The sequence below is a fragment of the Enoplosus armatus genome, chromosome 19 (genome assembly GCF_043641665.1).
Source record: "Enoplosus armatus isolate fEnoArm2 chromosome 19, fEnoArm2.hap1, whole genome shotgun sequence".
Lineage (NCBI taxonomy): Eukaryota > Metazoa > Chordata > Actinopteri > Centrarchiformes > Enoplosidae > Enoplosus > Enoplosus armatus.
The window spans coordinates 1,327,501-1,345,534 of NC_092198.1; the positions used below are offsets into that span (position 1 = coordinate 1,327,501).

The following is an 18,034-nucleotide window of genomic DNA, read 5'->3' on the forward strand; positions in this document are numbered from 1 at the left end:
AGCCTCCTCCGGCAGCTTGCGGAGATCAGGTCTGAGGGCGACAATCAGGATGTGTGATCTCAGATGACCGGTCCCACTGGTAAACTCCACTCAACAATGGCCGCCTCTCAGCAGCACCAAAGAATAACAGTCTTTCACTGCAGAAACACACAATTATCCTTTTCTCTCTTCATCCACTGCCCTCTCTCCCTCCAACTCTCCCAGTCTTCCTTCCTTTCTTTCATCGGTCAAGATGTTAATTCACTTAAATACGACTTTACTCACAAAGAAATCCCCTTCTTTCTCTTCACGAGTGTCAGACACCATCAAAGCTCTTCTCGTGTTCTGTATTTATAGAAATTGATGGGAAATAAAGGAACGGGACTTTCTGCTGTGAATGTGTAAAAGTGTTAATTTGCCTCAAAGGCACCTTTGATGGCAGCGTTTCCTTTTTCCAGATCCAAACATAAAATCTCACCACTTGCTGATGACTTGTTTTTGAAGGTATCTGAACCAACAAACACGATAAACTACGTCCTGAAAAGACGTCTGAAGATCTTCTGTTTGCCAAGTCAACAGGAGCAAACAGACTCTTCTGTCAGGAGATCAGCAGCGGTGACGTTTTCCTTCTTCATTCACTTCATGGATATTAATGGCAAAATAAAAACACGTCTATGTTGAACTGCACTGCACACATCTTTGTTCCAAGAACTGAGTACTTGTTAAAAGACTTTAACTGGTAAATCATCTCGGATGTGACTGTGAGTCAGAGAAGTTGACCAAACCTAATCTGCCACAGCAGGAAATGAAACAAACTCATCCAGAAGGAAACAGAAGCTGTTTAACACTCTCAGATGATGCTTCTGCTTCTGTAACTGATCTGACATCAACACACACTTCACACACCGACTGCTGAGAAACGATGTTTCCCTCCTCTGTGTGACGGCCAACAGGGATCAACATGGCCTCGAAACCCCAATCGAACCCTCAAGGAAATATCGCCCGACTCAGCAGCTCAGGAGCATTTTAGCGTCTTTCGGCTCCTAATGTTGGTTCTGTGGCTCATTCACTGGTTCAGTTTAATTCAGTTCAGCTGTTTCCATCAAACAAGCTCCGATAAAGCCACCGTACACGACCGGCCCAGCAGCCGACCGCAGACCGTCCGTTAGAGACCAGCTGCTGTTGGACTTTCACCCTTCAGGTGACACAAATCAGAATCAGAATCAGAATCAGAAACTGTTTATTGCCAAGTAACATACATTACAAGGAATTTGCTGTGGTCTGAAGGTGCTATTGTTTTGGTAACAAATAAGTAGAATATAAAAGCTAAAATAAGAATAAGAATAAAAATAAAAATAAAAAAAAAAAATAAGATAAGATAAATAACAACAGTGCAGTGACCAGAATAAAGTAAAGTGTCCAGGTAAAGTGTCCAGTAGGGGGTGGGTGCGTTAATGTAACGCAGTGGGGACAGGGGTGATGTACGTTAATATAACGTATAGCTTGTGTTTGTGTTCTGGGGGGGGGTCAGTGAGAGTTTGTCAGGTTGACTGCAGAGGGGAAGAAACTGTTTTTGTGGCGGGAGGTTTTGGTCCTGATGGACCGCAGCCTCCTGCCAGAGGGGAGGGGGTCGAACAGATGGTGTCCGGGGTGGGAGGGGTCGGCAGCGATCTTCCCTGCTCTCCTCAGGGTCCTGGAGGAGTACAGGTCCTGAAGAGATGGAAGGTTGCAGCCGATCACCCTCTCTGCAGAGCGGATGATACGCTGCAGTCTGCGTCTGTCCTTGGTGGAGGCAGCAGCGTACCAGACGGTGATGGAGGAGGTGAGGATGGACTCTATGATGGCAACAGGTAACATTTATGACCAATTTACCAAACAGAAAAACATGTAAATGAGAACCACACATCATGAACGTCTCTGCATTAAAACCCAGTGGAGGTGATCAGGGAGAGGTTTAACCAGCTGAGAGAAGAATAATCTGCTGAACACGTTTGTTCTGATGCAAATACTGCGTCACGGTTTACAGGTCACACTTTAATGTTGGAGTTAAATGAATAAACGCCTGTGGAAGTTATCCGACGTGTCGACCTCTTCAGCTGAACTCCATCTGCAAAAAGACTTTATTTAATTAATATGAAGAATCTGAATTAATTCAACAGCAGAAATTGTAAAACCTAAACGTGACGTTGCTGCAGTGAGTGATGTTTCTGAGAATCGGAGGTCACATTGAAATATTATGGAAGCTGAGGGGACTTTCCCAGCAGCTCACACACACACACACACACACACACACACACACACACACACGAAGATAAAGTGCTGGGAGAGTTGGGGGAGTTGGATATCAGCTGACCGGGTGTGTGTGTGTGTGTGTGTGTGTGTGTGTGTGTCGTGGGGAGTCTGACATGGGTGAGCAGGTCTTTCCCACACCCACTTTCTCTCTTCAGAATGTGCCACAAATGTCAACACACACACACACACACACACACACACACTGCGGCCCCCCATCAGTGGAACGTGTGGGGTCAGGAGGCCACAATGAGCCGGGTCACGTTCCTGAAGGGGAGGCCGGCAGTGGAACCAGGAGACTGGCGGCCCTGATCTGAGGTCCGCAGTCCCCTCGCTCTTTGAGTTGGTTTTTCCTCATCTGGATCTGATCAAAGGAAGTCTAGATATCAAGTTTAGAAGTTTAGAGGTCTTCAAAATGTTGGACCCTGTTGGAAAATAGAGACCAGATCTGAAATGAACCAGAGGACAGTCAGACCTGATCCAAATACACCTGAGGATCGACCTGAACAGACCCAAACAGAGAGAGAGAACAGCAACAACCAACCCACAGACCTGAGACCTGCTGCAAGATCAGCACCATACCAGACCTGATCAGCACCATACCAGACCTGATCAGCCTGAACATCATCTGGTCTCAGATACGAGGAACCAAGCGGACCCGTGAAGACCTCTAGTCTTGGTTAAACATATGTGTTGTTTGAACACTTTTTACTGCACGAGCATCTTTTACCGAACAAAGGTGCTGCTGACCACAGGTGTGTGTGTGAGTGTGTGTGTGTGTGTGTGTGTGTGTGTGTGTGTGTTTCTATACAGGCGGCAGCAGGAATGTGTGTGTGGACCTGATATAAGTGACTCTAATGCTGAACAGAACAGCAGAGCTCTCGCTGCAAACACCAACTCTCACACATGCTGACACCAAGAGAGGCGATTATCTCTGTCAGTGAGGGGGGGTGAAGATGATGAAGAACATGGTGGCTTCAGTCAAGTCAAGTATTTGTTCAGCCCAGTATCACATACAAGATCTCAAAGGACTACAGGGGTAAAACACTTTTATCACCCCCCCTCAGATATATCAGAACTATCTCAACAATTATCAGATGGATTGCCATGAAATTTGATTCAGATATTCAGAGTCTCCAGAGGATGAACCCTAATGATTAATGAGGATTAATCCTCTGACTTCTAGCGCCATCATCAGGTCAAAATATCACTTTGTCTAATACCTTCAAAATGAATGACTTTCCCATCAGCCTCAGCTGCACTTTGTTTTTTATCCTAATTAGCGAATGTTAGCACGCTAAACTAAGACGGTGAACATGGTAAACATGTTAGCATTGTTGATGTTAGCATTTAGCTCAAAGCCCCTCTGTGTCTTTATGAACACGCTGTCATCATACTGAAGCGGCGTGAAAGTACGTATTTAAATTTGCACATAAAAAATGGAAATGAAAGAACCAAAGTACATTAGAGGTAGAGAGGTTTGTGCCTAAACCTAAACAAACCTTAACGTAGTGGCATCTCATTTGGAGGACTTGTGGTTTGACATCGTGGGAGCTGCCTTCACCTCATCTGTAAGTAATAATACTAATCAATATCTCTCAGCATGTCGGCGTTACAGAGTTTTGTTCCAACAGAAAGCCTAAAATAAAGTGTTGCATGTGAACAGGGGAGACAGATTCATGATAACGAAATAAAATGAATATAAATAAACTTCGTCTCAGGCCGGGAGAAGATGAAATGCCACAGCTGACGAAAACGTAAATGTGCGTATTGCACGGACACACACTCAGCAGCCCTCCTGTGGATAAATAAAGACTTTATAAAAGCTCTTTAATCTGCGTGAATTTCCAGACGGGGTGTTGCCTCTGATAAGTTCAAACCAGAGGACGACAGTGGGCGAGAGAGATAAGAAACGACTGGGAGAAATCTACAACACCTCTCTCTCTCTCTCTCTCAACACAACAAACATCAACAATTTCACCAAAACGTGTTTGAATGTAAGTGTGTGTGTGTGTGTGTGTGTGTGTTGATGACAGGTATGCTTCACAATCTGGACTTTAACTTTCACACACACACACACACACACACATTAGAGTCCCGTACGCTGTCGAGTGTGTGTTGACGTGTTTGGAGATTAAAGGTTCAGGCCTCTCTGACACTCAGCCTCCTCCTCCTCCTCCTCCTCCTCCTCCTCCTCCTCTTCTTCTCTCTGTTCTCCTCCTCTGATGAAATAAAGGGTTCGACACACGTTACTATTATTTATTTCAGGAACTTACTTATACAGGAAACATTGATTTATACAGAACCCTCTAATTTGTAAGATTAGCAGCAGTGCAAAGAGAGCCTGTCGCATTGTTTTACGCTCAACAGAAACGTTTCACACACCAAAAGAACCATTTTGAATGAGGCTGACTGTTTAACCTTTATTTAGAGGAGAGGAGGAAGACAGGTCGGAGGTCAAGTGAGCAGGGAGACGACTCTCCACACGTTCGGATGATAACGATGACCTTCATTTACCAAACTGAACGTCTCGTGTGGTATCAAAGGATCATCTGGGAATTGTTCATAAATTGTTAAAGATAAAACTATTATATTTAGTTTTTGTCCAACACACGCACTCTGTCCTCTACACGGCGTCCTGAAGGGAAGCGCAGGTCAGGTGACAGGAAGGAAGTGGAGTAACGCAGCACCTGCAGGTTGGTGGTGCGACGCTCCCAGAGGACGCGTCTGCAGGTTTCCTTCATCACAACAATAGACTATTATAACCTCAAACAACAGACATTCATACAGTCTGTGGGAGTGCATTAAAGACTGGTGATAACCCTCGTAAACTTCACACACACACTGACCTCCTTTACACACTCCGGTACGCTCTTATTTTGAAACTGACCTCAGTTCTATTATAATGTTTTTTTAATTGAAGCTTTCCTTCAGTTTGACGGTGGCGTCACCTCCGTCACGCTCTTCTTCTGCAGCTGGCAGCTTTTATCCAAACTCTCACATCTTAAAGGAGCTCTTCTGGAAATACATTTGTTTGTTATACGAGAGGATCAGCATCAGCTTCATGTCACTTCTGACACTCAACATCTGCAGCACAAGACAGAACATATCTTACATTTTACCGAAAGGAATCAATAAATATCTCGTCACGGCAGGTGAGACCCTAATAAACAGCAGGTGCTCATGAGCCAAATGTTTTTAAAGCCAATCAACTGGAGACAGACAGCCTCCATTTCTGGAAACGCATCCATGCTTCATTTTGCCGAGAAGAAAATACTTTTAACTTTCAACAGAAGTCTGAAGCAGGCTCGTCTCTGCTGCACCTCAGGTGTTAGTCCAGATCTGCAGGTGCACCTGAACATCTGGACAGCTGCTCGGAGCTCGGCACACGGGAGGAAACATGTCGCCTCCAGAGTGAATAACTAGAGAAGGTAATGATATACCAAGAAATAGATTTTTGGATATTTGTATTGGTGAAGTTATGGCAGGTAGCTGATACATGGTGTGTGTGTGTGTGTGTGTGTGTGTGTGTGTGTGTGTGTGTGTGTGTTGGATGTCCTGTGGGAACGAGTGGTGTGAGGTCTGAGGCGTCGTAGCGACGGACGGGCGGCGAGCAGCGTCTAACTGAGAATAATACACCACTTCCTCCCATTCTCTCTCTCTAAACACACACACACACACACACACACACACACACACACACATGTTCTAAAAGGATTTCCGACTTGCGGCTTGGCGCTCCGGCCCGACGTTCCCCGAGATATTACCCTCCTCACACACACACAGATATTCCTCCCTCGACACTCAGTGTTTCCTGCTATAGGATGGCCCTGCCTGTCCTCTGTGACCCCTGACACTAATAAACCTCTGATATCGTCAACACACACACACACACACACACACACACACACACACACACACACACACACTCCACAAGCTGTGGCCTTGTTGGCAGCAGCTTCTCGCCCTCAACATGATAAACATCATCCTGAATGAGACTTTCCTCCTCCGCTGCTCTTCACTCATCATCATGAAGTCTTGTCTCACAGTTTAATAAACCTTTAGTTTCACTGGTTTTTTTAGTTTGGATGTAATGTTTATAACGGGACTTCCTGGGTCGTATTTCATCCCACCCCCGCAGCACTGTGTTTCCTCTGAGGGCCACCTCAAAGCGCCCTCCTCCTGCCCCCCCATTGGTAAAGAGAACCGCTTCATCCCGGTTTACTCCAATAAACAACACGGAGCTGAACTTTGACGCAGTCGGCCATCTTAAATCTGGTGTTTAGCGTATAGAGGAGGGAGCTGTTTGAGTGACAGGAAGCTGGAGCTAACCGTCATCTCTTTGATTGGTCGTTGCTCCTGCAGTTTACTTCCTGCATTCTGAGACCAGCGATCATGTGCCGCAGCGCCTGTTGGTAGGAGTTTGTTAACGACGTCAGGAGGATGATTTTTGGATTGATGATGTGTTTGGTTTCATCGTTTTTGCTTTTCATACAGGCGCCACTTCTCAATGGAAGTGATGGAGGACAGAAGACGCGGTGAAGACCAGCTGAAGCTACACCTGTGTTTGAAAAAAACTCCATCCTACCGTAAACTATGAACTTTCTTCTAGTTATTAGACATTTATTTGTTTCATTAAAAACAGAAGAAAACGTAAAACGAGTCAGTTTGTTGAACAACACTGAGGTCAGAGCTCTAATGAAGCGGACTCACTGTTACGTTCCAGCTCGGCCAATGAGAGGGTGCTGACAGGTCCACCTGAAGTCACCTGAAGAAGAAAGAGCGGATAAAAGGTGTGTGTGTGTGTGTGTGTGTGTGTGTGTGTGTGGCTGCATTAAATCCTTGTTGTATTGCAAAAAGATTAGCACGTGTGAAAAGACAGCCGCGTGTGTGTGTGTGTGTGTGTGTGTGTGTGTGTGTGTGTGTGTGTGTGTGTCTGACCTGTCACACGATGATTGGGTTTCAGTGTACACAGCCAGGAGCTGTGGGAACGTCTGACACACACACACACACACACACACACACACACACACACTCTCTCTCTCTCTCTCTCTTTTCCTGCATTCAAAACCTTACTGAAGTAAAAGTATTTAAGTATTACCAGCGACGTGTACTTTCATATCTGATGTTTCTGGATTCATATTTCTGCTGCATTAATTTGTATGTTGTGTTTTACTGCTGTAGTATAGGAATAAAGTTAACATCAGCTTCAGTGCAACAGTCCAGTCTGAAACCTGTTGTCTTACATAATGACTGTTTCTGACTGTCAGAAGTGGCCTCATTCCCACACACACACACACACACACACACACACACACACTCCGTCTGAACCAGACAGGCGGTATTATCAGGAGAGAAGGACCAGCCCAGCCGAGGCTGCACAAATCTTCCATCTCAAATTTGTGTTTGAGCACACGTGGGCGGTTCCACTGTGTGTGTGTGTGTGTGTGTGTGTGTGTGTGTGTGTGTGTGCGCGTGTGTGTGTGTGTGTGTGTGTGTGTGCGCGTGTGTGTGTGTGTGTGTGTGTGTGTGTGTGTGTGTGTGCGCGTGTGTGTGTGTGTGTGTGTGTGGCTCCCAGGCTCCGTGGGAAAGCTCCAGCAGAGGAGGAGGAGGAGGACACACCGGTCACCAGTCCAGTCTGCAGCCGACACACGGGCCACCTGCCCCGGACTGTTTACCGGACGCACACCGCTGAAAAACAACTCCTGGAAGCTCCGGAGAAATTCTTTCACTCTGAACATTTGTGAACCTTTTATTGGCTTCAGACACTAACGCAACAGTGATGCGGGAAGACTTATTTTGCGGGAGGAATTCATTTCAGAGGAAAAACTTTTGTGAATATTTTTCTTTTCTGGGAAGGAAACGAACCTGAAATCAGCTGCTGGATTCAACAAACAAACTGTCCTGTAATGTTCCTGTGAGACCAGAAAACTAGACCCAGATCCATCTCGATCCATCTCGATCTAATGCCTCTGCAGTGAAGTGTGGGCCTGCCTGCGTCGAGCGGTGGTGACTTCACTCCCACAGAGGTGTTTATTCATTCAGTCTGAAGGTGTTGTTTTGTTCCGAGGGGAAGAAACTTTATTTAGAACTTTATCTCCCGGGGGAGAGACAGACGGCCCTGCCCGCCCTCCATGCACCATGAAGCGGCCGTGTGAGGACAGCAGCTCGGCAGAGAGTGACGCGGAGGAGACCATCGATGTGGGCAGCGAGAGCCTTTATCCAGGGTGAGTCCGGGACTCTCCGTCGTGTCACAGTGAAAAGCTCCAGTGTCTGATGAAGAGACCCATCAGGACCCACTGAGGCCGAGTACCTTCAGTATAAAAGATGGCTCCACCTTCACGTTGCGATGCATGAAGAAATCTTGATCCTGTTGAACTTATATAACTGCTGGTGCTGCATATCAGAATGTTACAGGATCCTTTGATTTAGTCTTTCCGAGATTTAAAGTTACAGTATGTACCTTTACTTTGCTGTCAGAGCTGGACTGAACCCTGAAGAACAACTTCACTCAATATATACTACTCAATATTCACTCAAATACACATCATGTGGTAAAGACTACAGTTATATCTGGTAATAAGGTCTGCCTTTTAAAATACCGTTTACTACAGTTAAAGGTAAAAGATGAAGTACACCTGATGTTCTGAACTGCATGTTACTAAAAAAACATAAATCAAATCAGTTTATCAAGTAAAATCTGTGAGATCCGTTTCAGCTCTTCTGTTTCCAGCAGTGGAGTAAAGTGGAGTAAAGTGGAGAGCTGTGTCGCTCCTCGTCACCACAGCAACCGACAGAAAGCGTCTAAAGTTAAATAAATATATATATATATATATCTACATGTCCTACATTTCCCATAATCCTTTTCAACAACCTACTAGTACTCAGATCTTTTACTTCAATGAAAGTAACAGTACCACAGAGTGAAAATACTCCACTACAAGTCAAAATACTACAATAACTACTATTAGTATTATCAGCAAAATGTACTAAAGTACTCTTTATGCAGGATGCTTCCTTTCACTGTGTTAATATTTTATTATTATATTATTCTGTTTTTATCACTAACAAAGAGAGTTGTAGTTCATCAAGGTAGATACTGGGCAGATTATACAGAAGTATACAGCAGCATGAAATGGAAATACTCAAAAGTACTTGAACAAATGTACTTAATTACATACATGAGACTCTGCTGCAGCTGGAACATCTGGCTGTGAACAGAAAGCACTTTAACAGACAAAGAAATGATCCAGAATGTTTAAAGTCCAGCAGCTGGAGGTCAAAGTTTCCTTGGTCTGTATCTCTGATGATCAGTTACTGTTGTGTTCTTCAGCCACATGACGGCGTCCTTCAGAAGATGTGGATCACCGACCACCACCCCTCAAGTGATGGCGAGGAAGAAACGCAGAGGGGTAAAGTTATCATTAATAATAATAATAATAAAGGAGTTTTGACGCTGGTCACTTCGTAGTTTGATGTCTTTATTCTTTTCTTTTGTTTGTCAGATTATCGAGAAGAGACGCAGAGACAGAATCAACAACAGTCTGTTGGAGTTACGGAGGCTCGTCCCCACGGCGTTCGAGAAGCAGGTGAGAACCTGTTGGTTCATATAGAACCACAGAGGATCCCAACAGAACCGACACACAGAGAGACGGATGCTTGTTACATCCACGATGAGGAGCTGCAGAACTTGTGTCTTCCTGCTTTAACTTTTGGTTTGTTCCGTCAGGGCTCAGCGAAACTGGAGAAGGCAGAGATTCTGCAGATGACTGTGGACCATCTGAAGGTGCTGCAGGCTACAGGAGGGAAAGGTAATCACAGTAGATCTGCTGTCGAGACCCGGAACAACAAGGTCTGCACGCACGTCCTCCATAGAGGACAGAGTTGTAGCTCCTTTAAGCAGCAAAGCAACATCAAAACTTCCCAGTGTCCAATCCTCTGCTGGTTCGGGTCACTTGTGACTCGCCGGACAGCCGGAACCATCAGGTTCAGGGTCGAACCCTCTGATTAATGGCCGACCTGCTGTACCTGCTGGGCCGCAGCCGCCCAGTACAAAGACTGGGATCCAACCAGCAGCCTGCTGCACGTAAAGACCTGAAGAACCCTCTTAGCAGAACAAACAAATACTTCAAAGTTGTTTCCGCTCAGAACTTTTTTTGATTGTTGGTCAGTCGGATGTTGAAGTGCAGCTTCTAACAGAAGACATGAGGTGACGCGTCGGTCCGTCCTCGTCAGCGTCACCGTGGACGTGATGTCACTTTAAAGCACTGTGTGTGTGTGTGTGTGTGTGTGTGTGTGTGTGTGTGACGGAGGGAGGTGTTGAGTCCATGGGAAAGCACTGCAGGGATAAAAGCACCACTTGACCCTGACCAGCGCTGTTTGCTTTCATATAGCCAGCGGGGTTTGGGGGGCTGGGGGAGAGGGTCAGTGTTGGCTGCGTTCACAGGCCGTCTCTCTGCAGCGTTTGTTTGGGTTTACCAGCAGCAGCAGCAGCAGCAGCAGCAGCAGCAGCAGCAGCAGCAGCAGCAGCAGCTGCAGCAGCGTGTAAAGTCAGACAGAACAAACATGCAGTCAGCTGACGGCTGTATCAGGTCATCTGGTCTGTTTCAGTTGGAGTTGAGCATATTTAGAAGGCGTTTATGTCGTTATGGAAACCATATTGATGAACAGTGTTTGACCGTCTGTGTGTCTGCAGGTTATTTTGACGCCCAGGCTCTGGCCCTGGACTTCCTGTCTCTGGGTTTCAGGGAGTGTGTGACGGAGGTCTCCCGCTACCTGAGCGCCGTGGAGGGCCTGGACTCCAGCGACCCGCTGCGCTCCCGCCTCCTCTCCCACCTCACCTCCTGCGCCTCGCAGCGCGACGTCACCGCCCTCACCATGACCTCCCATTCTCCACACCACCACCACCACCAGCAGCCTCACCCTTTGCCTCACCCCTTCCACCCCCACCACTGGGCCGCTGCAGCCGCTGCCGTCGCCACCGCTGCCGCGTTCCGGCCTCTGCCGGCCGCCGTGACGCCGTACGGACTGAGCGGGCTTCCTGTTTCTCCTGACGCAGGAGGAGGTGGAGCCCCCCAGAGGCTGTTGGAGCTGTCGCAGCGCAGCGTAGCCTCCTCCTTTTCCTCTTACGCAGACTCCACCTCCTCTTCCTCTCCTTCCTCCTCCTCTTCCTCTTCCTCGTCTCTCATGCTCCCCTGCACCCCCACTCCTCTCTCCGCCTCCCTCCTCTCTCTCTCTGCGTCGTTTCCCATCACCCTCCGCGGAGGTTTCCCCATCCTCCCTCCCTCCTCCTTCACCTCCGCTGCCGCCACCACCAGTCCTCCCATCTCCTCCTCCTCCTCCTCCTCTTCCTCCTCCCAGACTCCTCACAGCAGCAGCAGTAAACCCTACAGACCGTGGGGAACTGAAGTCGGAGCGTTCTGACTGTTTGACCTCTGACCTGTTGACACTTTTACCGCCAGTGAACAAGCGACTTCTAAACAGTTTTAACACTTGACCCAAGAAACTCGTTCTATTAACTTGTTAACCTCTGAGGTGTTTTTGACTGTTTCACCTGCTGATTTCACAAAGTGACCAGCTGTTCTGAAACTTCTGCCCCGAGAACAGACATGAACGGTTGAATTTGTTGCCTTTCTTCTTTCTATTCAGAGTTACTGAACTGTTTCGACGTGTTTTACCAACTTTAACTGAGGTTTTGTTCCCACATGAGATTTACTCCACTTTAACACAAAGTGACACAACCTGAACAAACCTGAAGAAACTATGTTGAAGAACCTTAAGTCCCTGTGGACTGGACCTCCACTGAACCCTGAACTGAACCTGTTGGTTTGTTGTAGTTTACCCTTAAACGTCTGCTGATGTTCTGTATTTTATTCTATATTTTACTTATTGTCAACAAATCTCCTGAAAAGACTACAACCAATTACACCGTGGAGCTCCGTTAACTATTAAAACCGCCTTTTAAAACATGAAGCTTTAGAGCCACGGACAGGAAGTCAGACAGGAAGTCAGACAGGAAGTCAGACAGGACTGAGAGACGGACTGACAGGTTGTTGGTTTTGGTCTTTTCATGTTTGTTTTTTTTGACCATAACAAAAAGTAGAACTACATAAGATTCACACTTTAAAACCTTCACTCAAACACTGACCATGTGCCAAAGACGGATGAAACCAAAGTCCTCTGAGATAATCAGCTCACTGATGTTTAACCAAACTAACAAGAACGGACGCTTTCTGAAGAGAATCGATTAACTGAGAATAAAGTTTCCACCTCACACCTGCAGTGTTTGATCACACTGAACCCTTTTCCACTTGTTCTATTATGTAAACTGTCACTGAAGTTACCGTCAAGCCTCTCTGATTCTCTGTGTGCCTTTTTACAAATAAAGATGAAGTGCAGCTGTCACGGTGTTTTGATGTTTTCAGTGTGAACTCTTTATACGTGGGGAGATTCAGCCTGATCGCAGATGTGGAGTTTAAACACAGCAGCGTGGTCAGTGGTGATGTAAAGTACTGGGAGGGTCCTTTAAACTGCAAACTGGAAAACTTGATTCAGCTAGCTGAGGTTCAGTTCATTGTTGACCCTGGAAACAGCAGCTCTCGCCACAAGATCCATTTAGTAGCTGCAGGAGCTTTTGATCATCACATCACATCATCTTCCTTTGCAGCTCAAATTTGCCCAGTTGTCAGAAAATGGTACATTTAAGGACCGGGTTGAATTAAAATCTGAGTCTTCAGAATCTATAATTATAAAAGACAAGTGGGAAAACTCTGTCTGCTGTGGAAGATCATGTGGCGTGACCGAAAGCTCCAGAACAGCTAAATGAACCTTGTGGTTCATTCATTAATATGCAAAACTTCAAATGTCTTCTTTCTTAAGGTATCTGTGAGTAACTAGACTGCTTTCCCAGGTTTGGGGAGTATTACAGAACACACACACACACACACACTAATCCACTCCTTCTTTGCCTTCATCTTGCAGTTGATTTACACTCTGAAATCACTGCTGCACCCGTTAAATCCTCCCAGAGAAGAAAACGGCGTCACTTCCAGCTGAATGGAGGATTAAAGGCTGACAGGCCTGGGAACAGCTCCGCAGGCCGTAAATCTGCCCCGGTCAGCCGACACGGTTCTCACGCCGGGACGCTGCTTTGAAGTGACCGGCGGTGGATTGTGTGACATGAGCCGGTCAGCGCTTTACATACAGACACACAGAGGCAGGCAGAACAGACCGGATAACAACCGGGGGACAGAAACCGTGTGAGGGGACAAGAGGGCCACAGTGTTGAGACAGAGATTGTCTTCTCATTTGCCAAGCAATATAAAACAAAGTGGTTGCCATAACGACCGCATGAATCACAATTTCCAGTTAAAACACATCAAACATTTTTGTTTTTTGGCTTCATCAGCTGTACTGTCATTACTTATTCTGTTTAAAAGAGTACAACAGAGATTGTTTTCTTTATTTCATAGGTTTCTTTAACCTGATGCCTACACTACCCACAATGCAACTCAACCAGCTGGGTCAGAGATTCAGGTGTGTTATGCTAGTAGCGGCTAACGTAGCCTGCGGCAGAGCGGAGCAGCAGCTACAGATCTCTGGTCAGCTCCGTCTGGAAACATCTGGACACGCTCCCTGATGTGGAGAACTGTAGGAACTATACGAGAATATTTAATGCTCGCAGGAAATGATGCAACATTCAGACGCCAGCGAAGAAAGAAAAACAAAACGTTTTACTGTCATTTAATATCTATGTTTTGCAGCTGTGATATGCTCTTCTATTTATCCTTTGTGCATTGCATTGTGGGAGAATGGCGAACATCAACAGCACACTCAAATGTTTTTTAGTCTGCACTTTTTTTGAGCGTAGTTTAACATCTGGAACCAGGACCAACTGTGTGACTGCCCCGTGGCCCCCAGACCTCCTCCAGTTCACCGTGTGTCAGTTGGGATATAGTTAGTGTGACTAAAGTACAATATCACCCGGGTCCTGGACCCGTCAGTGTTTCTCACATGGTGCATTTTCCTAAATAAAGTTGTTGTTGTTGTTGTTTAAGAAGAGAAACGGAGCCCCTGGACAAGTTAATCCGGCCATGTTACTGATACTGACACTCCAGTAAATGTTAGCATTGTCACTGTGAGCATGTTAGCGTGCTGATGGTCAGGGACGATGTCGTGTTTATGATTATGGGGGTGTAATCTTAAAACACAGACTGTCAATAGATTGACAGAAACACAGACCACTTTCAGTTTCTTTTTTTTAGAAAAGGAGCAGCTTGAGCAAAGATCTTAAGATCTGCAAGACCAGACAAGTCACCGAGCAACATAACAAGAAAACAAAAAGTGGAACAGGAGCTGGTTTTCAACAGAACAGATTTATATCACAGTTTAAATCATATAAACCAAGTCTTTCGTTTCAGCTGTGTCGTCCAAACATCAGTCCCTGAAGAGTTCCCTGTGTGTCTCTGATTTAAGGTGACATTAAGGACACCATGTTGTTAGGACTTAAAATCTCAATCCAGTAGCCGTCCGGATCCTGAATGAAGGCCAGATCCTTCATTTTACCTGTGAGAGGGGAAAATGGTGGTAGTTAACATAATGGTAAACACACACACACACACACACACACACACACACACCGCACTGACTTAATTATGACTAATAATTCCCTGGAAACCTAATCCAAACCTACAGATTAACCCTAAAATCTCATGTTTACGTTGGGAGGACCATCTTTCTGGGAGTGAGTCCTCCTAATGTGACTGTGTGAACGCATTGGATGTCCCCACAATGTCATCAACACCAGTAAGTATGGTAGTCCACCATCGGCTCTAACCTGAACCTTAAACCTGAGCGCCACCTCCTGGTGGAAACTTATATCAACCAACAACACGAAGTGACGAAGAGACATTTATTAAAGTAAAAGAATAAGATTACATGATAAAATGTAAACACTTGATTTCCTAGCCTCCATTTCCAGACTGTTTTGTCTGACTGCTGTAAAGTCAATATTTCTGGGGAACACTAAGAACTAATGAACACACTAGTAATTAAGTAAGTAAGTAATTAATAACTTGAGCAGCTGTTTGAGGAAACGACTGAGCCTTTGAGTCTTTTAGCCTGGACCTGAAGCACTCACCTGACTGTGGTTTCTTCACAAACGTCACTTTCTGCTCTTCAAACACTTTGCAGGCAGCGTAAACATCAGGAACAGCGATGCCAATATGACCTGCAACAAGACAGCCGGTTACACCCAAAACACACACACAAAGAACAGAAAGTACAGGCGACGACGGCTTCACCTTCCTCTCAGCTCATCTTGGACACAAACAATACTCAAATCAGTTGAAATATAGCCAGATGAAAGTAAGTTAAGGCAGTAAAAGAATCACTTTTAAGTTCTTTTAAGCAGTTTACTTGTTTACTTCCTGTGAAATCTACATTAGTTCAACTTCTCACCAAATCCTCGAGGTTCGTTGTTCCCGTTGTGGTACGACAGCCCTTCGTCTGACTCTGAACCCCAGTTACTGACAGACAGAGAAATGAGACGTTCACTATCGCACGGTGCCATCGCCTGGTGTTTCAGCGCTCATCATACGTACTGTGTGAGCTCTATGGTGGCTCTGCGAGAGAAAGTCCACGCCGTCCTCTCTTTGATGTCGGCCGGGATGTCCGCCTTGTCCTCGTAACCCAGGAAGTAGAGGGAGAAACGCATCGAAGGGAAGTCGATTTTCTGGAGCAAGCTGGAAACCACAGAGGAGGCCAGAGGTGACAAAGCTGAGAGCTGCTCGGACCGATGATCATATACAGCTTATTGGAATCAGGTTTCATCAGACTGAGGACTCACGTCATGCCCAGGATTCGAGTGTAGAAGTTCAGAGATCTTGCTGGATCTTTGACCCTCAGCATCGTCTGCTGCATCATGTAGTCCTGCAGAGACAAGAAGTCTTTAAAGCTGCACTGATCAAGATTTCTCTGAAGACAAAGACTGCTTGTAGTAACAAACCCTGGTGTTGTTATCACCAGCTCTGCAGCTCTAAGGATGTTTTAGCCTCTTTTAGCTCATAGTTTTGGTTTTTTTGGCACATTTCCAGCCTGGTTCTGTCTCAGTGTTTTCAGAATAAAAGCTGTAAGAAGCTGAACACAGTGCAGCGTTCAGCAGCTAAAGGTATTTTTCTCAGGAGTTGGTGCTAAGTTCACATTGTACAGAGTCAATGACAGAAACAAACAAATAAAAACAACTTTCATTGAATTTCCAAAAAGTCCTGGTGGTTTCTGGGATTCTGTCACTTTTGCTCTTTATTTTATTAAACTTAATTAGTCCCTTTACCCTTCATAACAATACACTAACACGTCTTCATGCCTTCAGGTACAGGGTGATGTGAAATAAAAAGACGAGGTTTCTGGTCTCGTGTCATTTTTGCACTTCATGTCAGTAAACTTCATTTTAAAAAGTCTAAAGGGTCAAATTACAAAGACGGGACTCTTTAGCTCTTTAAGGAAACTGTGATTTATTGTGTCACTCTGGATAATCATCAACCCTCAGTGTGAACTACTGTCTACTGAAAAAGTCTCGGAGGATGATCCAGAATAACCTGGACACCTTTTCTGGAAAGACAAGTTGTTTTGTCATTTGAGCTTTTAGCTCCACAGATGAAATTACATTCTGCACCAGTGCACTGAGGTGGAAATCTCAGGTAAAATCTTGGCACAGGCACCGAAACTATCTGCATGATTAGATAACACAAGAAGTCCCAAAATGTTTATGTGATTTGGGTGACGTGGCCCCTTGAAAACTTCTATTACAGCTGTGTCTTTAGCCTGTACATGAGTATAAATCCGCCTCTGTATCTAATGTAACACTGAAAAGCTCCTCAGATTTCTGCAGCTCAGGTTTCTGCAGCTCAAACATCAAGAACAAAATGTCAAAGTATGTAAACTGCCAGGCCTGCAGGCATCTGCAGTCACAAATTAGTGGCAACAGGTTTGACTGCTTTACAAACTCACCACACAGTCTGGATCTTCTGCAGAGCAGAAGAATCAAATCAAATCCTGGAGAAATAAAGCCGATATTAAAGCAGACTCTCACCTTGGTGATGGGCTCTCCTTCTTTGCAGGCAGCAGTCACAGCCTCGTCCGACAGTCCTCCTCTGCCCTCCATGGCTCTCAGGTCAGACTGAATCCAGATACAGGTTCCTCCACACACTCAGTCCTCCTCCGCTGCGCCGCCTTCAAGTGCTGCTCGTAAGATCGTGCTTCTGAGATGTAATGTCATGCTATTGAAGTATGAAGTATGGAAACTTTTATAAAAAAGTTTGTAATTTCTCTGCATTTGTATTTGACTCTATTGTATTTTTATTTTACTCTAGAAGGCGCAATAGAAATAAACTTTACTTACTTACTTCTGCTATTGCTGCTATTATGACTTGTTCTGTTACTATTAATGCTATTATTACACTATTCATTCTGTTGCTACAACAACTGCTACGTTTCGAACCTCATCAAAAATACTCCTCCTGATGAAAGTGATGAATTATGGCATCAACGCGTCGCTGCCTCCAAGACGAAAAAGATTTGCTCATTTACTCGTTATGAGAAGGTTTTCTCAGATTAACAAGATGGTTCTCATGTTAGAAGCAGACGTTTCTCTTTATAATGACTCATTATTGCAACACGCCAGCTCATGTGATAATGAGAAAAGTTACTTGTTTAACAAGATACGTTGATTTTGTGTAAAGAAACTCATATGTTGACGTGACTGGTTGTG

The 18,034-nt window shown here is 45.3% G+C and overlaps 2 protein-coding genes across 2 annotated transcripts; one reads left to right on the forward strand and one right to left on the reverse strand.

Annotated features, from left to right (window-relative positions):
* The first annotated feature begins 8,409 nt into the window (after window positions 1-8,409).
* hey2 (hes-related family bHLH transcription factor with YRPW motif 2) lies at window positions 8,410-11,691 on the forward strand. Its single transcript, XM_070926057.1, has 5 exons — window positions 8,410-8,495; window positions 9,602-9,680; window positions 9,774-9,857; window positions 9,998-10,079; window positions 10,964-11,691. The coding sequence occupies exons 1-5, from the start codon at window positions 8,410-8,412 to the stop codon at window positions 11,689-11,691; spliced, it is 1,059 nt and encodes a 352-aa protein (XP_070782158.1).
* Window positions 11,692-14,623: 2,932 nt separating this feature from the next.
* Window positions 14,624-17,472, reverse strand: LOC139301934 (lactoylglutathione lyase-like). The gene is made up of 6 exons (XM_070925454.1): window positions 17,357-17,472; window positions 16,115-16,197; window positions 15,870-16,010; window positions 15,727-15,794; window positions 15,407-15,496; window positions 14,624-14,832 (listed from the first exon to the last, which is right to left on the reverse strand). The coding sequence occupies exons 1-6, from the start codon at window positions 17,426-17,428 to the stop codon at window positions 14,738-14,740; spliced, it is 549 nt and encodes a 182-aa protein (XP_070781555.1). The 5' UTR covers window positions 17,429-17,472; the 3' UTR covers window positions 14,624-14,737.
* Between the last annotated feature and the right edge of the window lie 562 nt (window positions 17,473-18,034).